The sequence below is a fragment of the Drosophila erecta genome, unplaced genomic scaffold (genome assembly GCF_003286155.1).
Source record: "Drosophila erecta strain 14021-0224.00,06,07 unplaced genomic scaffold, DereRS2 tig00000000-arrow-pilon, whole genome shotgun sequence".
NCBI lineage: Eukaryota > Metazoa > Arthropoda > Insecta > Diptera > Drosophilidae > Drosophila > Drosophila erecta.
Genome location: NW_020825194.1, coordinates 6,047,449 through 6,059,321, shown reverse-complemented (window position 1 = coordinate 6,059,321; position 11,873 = coordinate 6,047,449). Strand labels below are relative to the sequence as shown.

At 38.2% G+C, this 11,873-nt stretch overlaps 1 protein-coding gene across 1 annotated transcript in view; it reads left to right on the top strand.

Annotated features, from left to right (window-relative positions):
* Positions 1 to 11,873, top strand: part of LOC6554262 (ABC transporter G family member 20) — a 47,509-nt gene that overhangs the window by 28,602 nt on the left and 7,034 nt on the right. Inside the window, exons 3-5 of the mRNA XM_001981647.3 lie at positions 2,353 to 2,512; positions 6,438 to 6,700; positions 6,771 to 6,864. Coding sequence (XP_001981683.1) covers positions 2,353 to 2,512; positions 6,438 to 6,700; positions 6,771 to 6,864 — 517 coding nt within the window. The remainder of the gene's footprint in view (positions 1 to 2,352; positions 2,513 to 6,437; positions 6,701 to 6,770; positions 6,865 to 11,873) is intronic.

Sequence of the window (11,873 nt, the reverse complement as noted above, 5' to 3'; positions counted from 1 at the left end):
GTCGCAGCAGAACAGCAAATCACAGCAACAAAAAAAGGTTAATGGGTTGAAATATCAACATCAACATCAACTCGGGTCGTCAACGTCAACGTCTGCATCGCTGCTTATTGTTTGTTTGCACTGTTTTCCTGCGGGCAAAACGCAGACCCAACTGGAGGTGGACAAAAACAGGGCTTACTAGGGGCTGAAATATGCGCACTCCGCAGGTAAATGTTGGTAATTTGTGACTTGGAATTCAGTTTTTCAGCGTCTGCTTTAGAGTCCCTGCATAGTTTAATGGCAGCGACCTCTTCTAACACGACACTTGCCCATTTAACGCTTTATGGCATTGTATTTATGCTATGCGATATGCAAAAATGCAATTGCATGCAAAGTAGCGAAATTCGCCACAGGAAACCAATAATAAAACTGGGCGGGAATACTCAATTGGCCTGCGGACGATGAAATCGCGACGGCCGGAACAAAACAGGGAAAAATATCACTCAAAAACATAACAGGTGAATTCAATTATACTGCATGAGCTGTGACCATTGAAGCACATAAATCCATCGAGACTATAAAAAAACTAGTAATAGCTAAAAAGGCTTATACAAATTTGAAACCCGTTCTATGTTGTTTAAAACTTTATATTTGGTTTCATGCTAATGAAACCTCAAATTATGTAAAGAATTAACTTTGAGCTTGATTAAATTTGAACATATTGAACTTTTCTACCACTATTCACTTTTTTCTCTTTGCCCATAAATGTATTTAATTGGTTTTCGTGAGTTCCAGGTTATTTTCCCATATACATTCCAAACTAGTCTGACAAAAGTTCATTTGAGATGAAACACTCAATTACAGCCAACAAATTATCCACTTTTCGTTAGTTTTATCTCAGTGCTTCAGTTTAGTGGAGTGTTTAATCATATCTGGCTTCATTGTCCAACCCGATGCTTGTTTTTTCCCACTCGCCGGTTTTAACCAACCATCCCTTTTTGGCCAACTCGGGTGTCCTTAAGCTGGACCGAGCGGAGCAGTGCTTTTATTTACCCCTTTGGCTTTTGCTTTGGCTTTGGCTTATACCAGTGTGGCTCTTTCTCCCCCACCTGCAATCGACCTGCATGTTATTCATGGCTAAACACACACCTGCACACCTAAACCGACCTCAAACCGCGACCCCCGTACCGCTCGACCCCCGACCTCTGCGCCATCTAACTGCCAACTGCCAGACCAACAATTTTCTAAACTCGCGCGCTGCGCACGTAATAAAAAATACGCCAACTTGGGTAAGGTCGTCTAGGGGGTGGTAAGTGGGCGGAGGGCGGTGGGCGGAGGCTGGCTGGCGCGCTAAGCTGTGCTAAACATTCCCTAAATATATTTTGCAACAGCTCCTCCACACACGAGATAAGCGGCGCACATACCACACCGACCTGAACCTGAACATGAAGATAGTGTGGGCGGAAAATGTGGGGTGTACGACAAGAGCGCTGGGAAAATGGGGTGGAAAATGGGCGCTGGAAAATGGCGAAGGGAAAATGAGGGGTTTTGGGCTCAGAGAGCGCTCAGAGAATACCGTGCACCGAGCAATGAAACTTTTTGCGCCTGAATATTTTTGCAAAACTATTCACAGTTGATTTTTCACCTGATGCTTTTCATCCTTGTGCCTCGGAAAGTGCGGCTCTGTGTAAGTGTGGGTGCGAGTGTGTTGGCTTGTATCTGTGTTGGCAAGTGCACCTGCCGCCGAGTCTTTGTGTGAGTGCTTAAAATATTTGAGCGGCATGCACACACGGGCGACTCCTCTCCCGAAAAATATCCGACTATCTGACCAGCAGTGTTCTGGCCTCCTTTTGGGCCCAACTTAAATGGAGCTCCAATGCCAGTTGCATTTTTCCGATAGGTTTCCCCTCTTCCAGTGGTCCCACTGCCGGAATTTACAGATTTACCTGTAATTATCTTTCCTCACAATCCAAAGGAATTTAGCCAGGAAATTCCAAGGGGATTCTGAATTTAAATGGGTGTAAAGGGAAATGGCAGAGACAGCACATCACTTTTAAAACATATTAAATGCATAGAAATTTTACTAAGGAACCAGTATTTGCTGAAGAATTACCATTTTTTTTAATTTTAAAAACTAGTAATAAAATTGAGCAGAAGACCTAATAGCTAATCCTGCGTCAAAAGTGTTATATAAACTTAATGACAAATAAAAGTAATAAGGGATAGAATACACATTTTACATATTAGGTTTTAAGACTATTTTTGGGCAAATCTTGCAACTGAGCAACTGTTACTGGAAACCACCTGCATACGTGTACACTTTAGCTCATTATAAAAACGACTTTAAGCTCAACTAACCATGTGCAATTCCAGATACGGTCTCCTGGGCGCCTCTGGATGCGGGAAAACAACGCTGCTCAGCTGCATCGTCGGACGACGTCGCCTCAATTCTGGCGAGATTTGGGTGCTTGGCGGACGACCCGGATCTCGGGGTTCCGGAGTGCCGGGTCCCCGGATTGGCTATATGCCACAGGTGAGTTGAACTCGGCCATGTTGTGCCTGCTGCTTTCCACTTTCCACCTGGAATCTGCTACATTTTTCATGTGCCTTTTATTATCCCATGCCAGAGCCGGCAAATTAAATCAACGCAATAAAATGGTGAAAGCACAAAAGAAAACGTATACCCACTCAGAAATGAAAGAAAACTTTTCATTTTCACAATCCATAAGAACAACTCAACTGCACTTAACTTTCTTTAGTCTGAGCAACAGGACGTTTCTTAATATTTTAAATTTTTAGAAATCATAACATCAAAAAAATTAAAAAAAATTAAATTTCTAAATTTGAATGCAGATTTTTAGAGAATTGAGCCAGTAACATTTAGAGGTATGCCACTTCAAAATCCGATTAAGATAAGTTGAGTTATGGAGTTTAGAACTTCAGCTTTGGAACATTTCTTAATTTTTTGAATTTCCACAAAATCTCACATGAAAAAAATTACAAAAAAATTTTAAAAAATTTCATTTTTAAATTTAAATGCAGTTATTTAGAGAATTGCTTCAGAAACATTTAGAGGTATGCCATTTCAAAATCCGATTAAGATAAGTTGAGTTATGAAGTTTAGAGCTTCAGCTTTGGGGCATTTCTTAATTTTTTGAATTTCCACAAAATCTCACATGAAAAAAATGACAAAAAAATTTAAAAAAAATGAATTTTTAAATTTAAATGCAGTTATTTAGAGAATTGCTCCAGAAACATTTAGAGGTATGCCACTTCAAAATCCGATTAAGATAAGTTGAGTTATGGAGTTTAGAACTTCAGCTTTGGGGCATTTCTTAATTTTTTGAATTTCCACAAAATCTCACATGAAAAAAATGACAAAAAAATTAAAAAAAATTAAATTTCTAAATTTGAATGCAGATTTTTAGAGAATTGAGCCAGTAACATTTAGAGGTATGCCACTTCAAAATCCGATTAAGATAAGTTGAGTTATGGAGTTTAGAACTTCAGCTTTGGGGCATTTCTTAATTTTTTGAATTTCCACAAAATCTCACATAAAAAAAATTACAAAAATATTTTAAAAAATTGCATTTTTAAATTTAAATGCAGTTATTTAGAGAATTGCTCCAGAAACATTTAGAGGTATGCCACTTCAAAATCCGATTAAGATAAGTTGAGTTATGGAGTTTAGAGCTTCAGCCTAGGAACAGTTCTTAATTTTTTGAATTTCCACAAAACCTCACATGAAAAAAATTACAAAAAAATTTTAAAAAATTGCATTTTTAAATTTTAATGCAGTTATTTAGAGAATTGCTCCAGAAACATTTAGAGGTATGCCACTTCAAAATCCGATGAAGATAAGTTGAGTTATGGAGTTTAGAACTTCAGCTTTGGGACATTTCTTAATTTTTTGAATTTCCACAACATCTCACATGAAAAAAATTACAAAAAAATTTTAAAAAATTGCATTTTTAAATTTTAATGCAGTTATTTAGAGAATTGCTCCAGAAACATTTAGAGGTATGCCACTTCAAAATCCGATGAAGATAAGTTGAGTTATGGAGTTTAGAACTTCAGCTTTGGGACATTTCTTAATTTTTTGAATTTCCACATCTCACATGAAAAAAATTACAAAAAAATTTTAAAAAATTGAATTTTTAAATTTAAATGCAGTTATTTAGAAAATTGCTCCAGAAACATTTACAGGTATGCCACTTCAAAAATCGATTAAGATAAGTTGAGTTATGAAGTTTAGAACTTCAGCTGTGGGCCATTTCTTAATTTTTTGAATTTCCACAAAATCTCACATGAAAAAAATTACAAAAAAATTTTAAAAAATTGCATTTTTAAATTTTAATTCAGTTATTTAGAGAATTGCTCCAAAAACATTTAGAGGTATGCCACTTCAAAATCCGATTAAGATGAGTTGAGTTATGGAGTTTAGAACTTCAACTTCGGGACATTTCTTAATTTTTTGAATTTCCACAAAACCTCACATGAAAAAAATTACAAAAAATTTTTAAAAAATTGCATTTTTAAATTTAAATGCAGTTATTTAGAGAATTACTCCAAAAACATTTAGAGGTATGCCACTTCAAAATCCGATTAAGATAAGTTGAGTTATGAAGTTTAGAACTTCAGCTGTGGGCCATTTCTTAATTTTTTGAATTTCCACAAAATCTCACATGAAAAAAATTACAAAAACATTTTAAAAAATTGCATTTTTAAATTTTAATGCAGTTATTTAGAGAATTGCTCCAGAAACATTTAGAGGTATGCCACTTCAAAATCCGATTAAGATAAGTTGAGTTATGAAGTTTACAACTTCAGCTGTGGGCCATTTCTTATTTTTTTGAATTTCCACAAAATCTCACATGAAAAAAATTACAAAAAAATTTTTAAAAATTGCATTTTTAAATTTAAATGCAGTTATTTAGAGAATTGCTCCAGAAACATTTAGAGGTATGCCACTTCAAAATCCGATTAAGATGAGTTGAGTTATGGAGTTTAGAACTTCAGCTTCGGGACATTTCTTAATTTTTTGAGTTTCCACAACGTCTCACATGAAAAAAATAGCAAAAAATTAAAAAAAATTTAATTTCTAAATTTAAATGCAGTTATTTAGAGAATTGCTCCAGAAACATTTAGAGGTATGCCACTTCAAAATCCGATTAAGATAAGTTGAGTTATGGAGTTTAGAGCTTCAGCCTTGGAACAGTTCTTAATTATTTGAATTTCCACAAAACCTCACATGAAAAAAATTACAAAAAAATTTTAAAAAATTGCATTTTTAAATTTTAATGCAGTTATTTAGAGAATTGCTCCAGAAACATTTAGAGGTATGCCACTTCAAAATCCGATGAAGATAAGTTGAGTTATGGAGTTTAGAACTTCAGCTTTGGGACATTTCTTAATTTTTTGAATTTCCACAACATCTCACATGAAAAAAATTACAAAAAAATTTTAAAAAATTGAATTTTTAAATTTAAATGCAGTTATTTAGAAAATTGCTCCAGAAACATTTACAGGTATGCCACTTCAAAATCCGATTAAGATAAGTTGAGTTATGGAGTTTAGAACTTCAGCTTTGGGACATTTCTTAATTTTTTGAATTTCCACAAAATCTCACATGAAAAACATTACAAAAAAATTTTAAAAAATTGCATTTTTAAATTTTAATGCAGTTATTTAGAGAATTGCTCCAGAAACATTTAGAGGTATGCCACTTCAAAATCCGATTAAGATGAGTTGAGTTATGGAGTTTAGAACTTCAGCTTCGGGACATTTCTTAATTTTTTGAATTTCCACAAAACCTCACATGAAAAAAATTACAAAAAATTTTTAAAAAATTGCATTTTTAAATTTAAATGCAGTTATTTAGAGAATTGCTCCAAAAACATTTAGAGGTATGCCACTTCAAAATCCGATTAAGATAAGTTGAGTTATGAAGTTTAGAACTTCAGCTGTGGGCCATTTCTTAATTTTTTGAATTTCCACAAAATCTCACATGAAAAAAATTACAAAAAAATTTTAAAATATTGAATTTTTAAATTTAAATGCAGTTATTTAGAGAATTGCTCCAGAAACATTTAGAGGTATGCCACTTCAAAATCCGATTAAGATAAGTTGAGTTATGGAGTTCAGAACTTCAGCTTTGGGACATTTTTGAATTTTTTGAATTTTTTGTTAAGTTAAATATCTTAGATTATTATCTTGTCAGGCCACACAAATATTCAATCTATGTTTTAGGTGAACATTTTAAATTAGGTCTTTGGGTTTAATTATTAGATTCTTCAGTTTCTTCAGAAAGGCCAAATTGCCTATCTTTATTGAAGTCTGCTGGGAAAAGTGGAGTCATAAACCAGCGAAGCCGGAAAGTGGGCTGTGTTTTTGCGAGGAAACAGTATTCAGCTGGTGAAAATTTATAACATCCGGACTCCAATTTTGGTTTATTGCAGGAAATAGCCCTTTACGGCGAGTTCACGATGCGTGAGACCCTAATCTACTTTGGCATCATTTCTGCCATGTCCAAGAGCGACATCGAGGATCGCACAGAATTCCTTCTCAAATTACTCAATTTGCCAAATGCCTCCAAATTTGTCAAGAACTTGAGTGGCGGCCAGCAGCGGCGAGTGAGTCTGGCGGTGGCCCTGCTCCATGAGCCGGAGCTCCTCATCCTGGATGAGCCCACTGTGGGTGTGGACCCCGTTTTGCGTCAGAGGTGAGTGCTACACTGTGCACAATTTACATGCAGATGACAGCTGATTAACTCTTAATTTTACCGCCTGCAGCATCTGGGATCATTTGGTGGACATTACGAAAAATGGTCACACGACTGTGATAATCACCACGCATTACATCGACGAGTGTGCCCAGGCGCATATGGTAAGTAGTCAGAGGATTTCCGGTGAAGTGTTAAGCGGGTAGGGACGCAGGGATTTGGGATGCTCTGTGGCAAGCAAGTGTCAATGGCTCTTGGCGCCCACGCATTGTTCGTCCGGGTGATTTATGATCAGCCGGCACATCCATGTGTAATATGCGGCGTATGAGCAATATTATGCTGCCACTGCCAAGGTGAAAGTTCAGCTATCAGCTCCGGCGAGCGCTGTCAACATGCGGCGCTAAGTGCTTCCGCCTGCCCCTTGGCAAATTTGTATCCTGCGGGCGGCTGCATCAAATCCGTGTCCTGCCCGAAAATGCAAAAAAAAAATGAATAGCCAAAAGAGGAAAGCCGAGGAGTACAACATTACTGACGGCTGTCTTCTTTGTTGACCCATGGCCGTGGCACGATTTACGAGGCATTTCCGAGCGGGACACATTGCAAAAATTTACTTCAGATTTATTTATGCCTCCAGCGAAACAGATGAGATCTGTATAGGGAAATATAACTGCGCTAGTCATTTAATGCGTGCAGCAAACAATGAACTCTGGCGCTTTCAGGCATGGAAAAAATACAAGAATAAATCGTGACAAGGCTCGCAAACAAACGCCCATCACAATGGACAGTTGGATAGACAGATAGATACACGGCCAAAGCGACAGGCTGAGATACAGATACTTGGCAACACGCACGGGATATGCACACATAAAACAAACAGAATCCTGAATCCCAGAGACACACACGCAAGCTCAAGTGGAGTGTGAGATGCATGAATATATCAATGACAACACTGTGGAAAAGATTGATGTGGAGAGCGACGAAGAAAGTGTGAATTGGGCCCAAGATCGACACTTGAGACACCCTACCAGGGGGCCCATTTAATTTGATTGATAGGGTGCAAGAAAATATTCATCAAAACGGCAGACTTTAAGAAACATTTGTTGCTACAAAACATATAACCAATTTTGTCATTATCGGATGACAATTTCATATGTTAAATCTTCGCGGGTATAGCATAAAATGGATTAATTGACATGATATCAAATAAATTAGTGCATCTTTGAAGCGTTTGAAGCGTTACGGCTAAAGTTTAAAGTAAAGCCAATCACATCAATATATCGATTCGTTATAAATGATTGATTGAGGCAAGTAGCTATTAATCAGCAATATGTGCAGGGAAAATTTACTAGTTTGAAAATATTATTCCAAATACCTATTTACACATTAAAGGCTCCTTATTACACATAATTCAAATCAAAGCCATTTGGGCCCGATTCCCCGATTATGGAAACAATCAGACAGTTTTGGGCCTTGATCTCTCTAACACCACTTGACCCCCAAGGACATCCAGGGTGTTAAATGGCTCACATGCTGTGCCGCTGCCAGCAATTGACAACACGTTTACGCCACCCCCAAATCCACCTCAACCCTTTAGAAAGTAAGCTCCACACCCCATGTGATGCGCCGGATGGGAATCCGTTGTCATGGCGCTCTGCCGCCAAAAGTCATTGCGGTAAAGAGTTATGGCCAATAAACAAAATCACTGGCAGGAATAGAAAACTCGCCTTTGTTTGCGGGCAATCGGCATTCAGCATTCAGCATTTGGCACTTGGGAATCGCACTGGGATTGGGTGTCAAGCAAAACAATCGACTGAGCCGCAGTCCAAGTCCATAAAACAAGGCACAAGGATCGGCAACGAGGTATTCTGGCCAAGTTAATCCGAGCGTCAGGCGTTGAAATGTGAATTTAATGCGAATTGTTGGACCAAATTTATGGTTTATGGGTTCTATAAAAAACAAACTTGCGGAAGAAGTTCCCATTCTGCTATATCGTACGTCCTTACATGCAAAGCCCCCGGGAACCACGACCACACGCAGCGGACTGAGAAGTTGTTGTGTCTGTGTAACTTCTGGTGACAGTGTTTAATTGCTCATATTGAACACGTGTTGGCCTCGCAGCTCAGCTCAAATGGAACAGCAACGGGGTCTCAGCTTAGATTGTGCACGCCTGAGCTGGCTCACAGGAAGAAAACACTGGAAAAAATTACACGTATTAAAGCCAGTCCCATTTTTCGAGTACTATCTAATAAAGTTAGTTTTTCCAAATATTAAAATGACTACAATAGATATTTAAGGAAGAAAATCGCCTCAGTTAACCACTTCACTGGTGTTTCTTTTCGGTGTACGAGTATTATGGCCGGCAGCAAATTGCTTTTTCAGCTTTTTCGTGGCACGCTTTGGCTTCGGCCAGCTCAAGTCGAGTCCGGGACAGAAGAGGACAAGTCTTCAGTTCAACTTGGCCGAAGGTAGTTATCTGCACATATTTTTCTCCAATTCTGCACGTCACGTGGAGTTCGCCGTAGAGTTTTTCTGCTGGATTTCCTTGCGTACTCTCTGTTTTCTTGCTGCCTTTTTTTTGTTGAGTCAACAGAATTGCGTGCCCAAAATGGGATTCCCTCAGCCAATATCTGCTAAGGTAGAGCTCAATGCAGCACAGACAGACACATAAATTTAACTGCCCTGGAGCCTGATTGAGTGAACCACTTCAATGGGAACGTACATGGCACTTGATCTATTTCCCACCCCTAGCCAGAAGCACCTTAAAAACAGGGGCTTTAAAGTGATTATGGCCTGATGGCAATTTATAAGCTGAAAATTCATGTGGCAATAAAAATTATATGCAGCATGGTGGCAAAAACAGCTATTAGTTTTTTGATTCTACTGCTGCAGCGAGGATGCACTCAAACAAAAGCAGGGGCATTAAACATAATCGTAAAATGCATTTACGACTGCATCCCATAGTGTTGTTAAAACTTTGCCGTGCTTAAATTCGGTTATTGTTATTTGTATGATGCAGAGATTAAAAGTTTTATTTTAATTGAAAAATATTTATGGACATTTAAAATTTGTACGTGTTTGATGGTGTGTCATTGGAGTACTCTGCACATATGCAGCACAAACCTTTTCTGCGGCATCGTCTTCACAATTGACCAAACATTTTTATTATAAAAGTTTAATGTGTGAATGATATTATTTAAGGCCGTATATATAGCAAAAATATAAAATTCTTAAAAGCAGCCGAAGAGCAATCCTGTAAGCTAGTAAAATGGGCCACATAAGGATTTGGTTTTTGTGGTAAATGTAACTTTGCTCTTTAATGCCGTTTGCTTTTTAAATAATGTGGTGTGTATGCTGGCAAATATTGAACAATAACAACTTCATATTGACATACAACTTCCTGCCGTGTGAAGTAATCCAATTAAACGATTTGTGTACACTTTATTTTCCTTTAATGTTAATAAAGTACCTGTGTAGTAAATACTTGTTCAAGATTCCTAGTGCACAGAATGTGATTTAAAGCTAGTATTCCATAAAAGAATTTTTATATTGCAAAAGTACAGCATATTTTCTGCTTCTATTAACAAAAGTCCAACACCTACGGTGACTTTGGAACCCACATCAAAGTCGGGTCCGCATTATGGCAAGCCTCAACGCCTGCAGTACCGTCGCCATGAGCCCACTCAACCTTCCCACCCACCAGCAAACCACGAGGTCAATCAACTCGTCCCACACAACAGAATCTCAAATGGCTTCTAGTCTCTCGCTCCTAACAAAGTGCAGCGCTTCACTTTTTTTGACAGACATTGCTCCCCAAATTTAATGTCAGCACTGCTGCCGCTGCCTTTGCCATTGCCTTTGGCTCTGGGGAAATTGTTGGTTGGCCCAAAAAAAGAAAATAGCAGCGTAGGAAAAAAGAAAGCAGTTGAAACAAAAAACAAAAAGCCAGGACAAAAAAAAATAAACTGAGAATCGCGTATACGCCACATGGCCACACAGCAAAGACACAGGGGCGTGTCTTCGCCTCCGACTGTCCCCAGTTGTACATGCAGCACTTTCTGCTCTAATAAATGAAATCAGGGAGCGTAACATTATGTGATGGATATATTGTTACGAGTGCTCCACTTCAGCGTTTACTGGTGGAAGGGAGCCCCCGAATTCCCTCCTGGTGCGCCTTTAATAGTTGATATTGTTGCATTTCCTCTTGTATTGCTGCCGCTTTTCCGTTTTTATCCTTATTGTTTGTCGCGTAATTTTCCGCATGTTGCTTTTGAGCAGCCAACTCAAAAAAAGACGCAACCGAAATGCAAATGGACAGTTGAATAATTGCTAAAGCTGATGAGTGACGGGAGATACACAATAACCAAGAAAAAATAGCATTACCAACTGGTTTTCCGTTCGCTGATGAAGTGTTGATGTGATTCAACCACTTTGATTGCCACTTTAATGCAACGTTGCACGTAGCGTGCTATTAAGCATTAAGCTGCAAGAACGTAGCACAAAAAAGGCTCACGGTTTTTATCGAGAGTTTTGCACGAGTATATATATTTTTGTATGAAACGTGAAGGATTTGGGGATTAACCATCCTCATACTGTTTGTAACCCAATAACGTAGGTAAGCAAACTTGGCCTATGTAGATTACAAATTTTCTATAATACAAACAGAACACTAATGAAAATGCTTTGAGAATCCGTATGCTCGGGAAAATTCAGATCCTATGTAAATTTTGGGAATTTCAGATGAACATCCAAGATTTATTTTGCCAGCTGCATATATTCTAGAATAAATTTCGAGCTCGCCCACATCCAGTAAGTGCCACCTACGAACCCAGCCATAAATATCATGTGCATTTTTCAATTTCCTCTGCGTGCCGGGCACGAGGCGAACGGAAAATTATTTATGGCATGCAAAATTGCCGGCCATAATAATGCATATCACATAGTAGGCCAATAAAATTACAATTGGCTGCCTCGCCACGAGGACCGTAATTTAGTTTGCCATTGCAATTCAATTAAGACGTTAATTGGCCCTGAGAAGTCGAAAAGACAGTCGCCAGTCGCCAGTCGAATTGCCCAAACACACAACATGCTCTGGGGGAAATGGGTGATTTCCTTCCTGGCTGGCCAAAATCAGGAGCCGAACCAAGCCAAATCAAGTGGCAAAACTTTGTTAGCT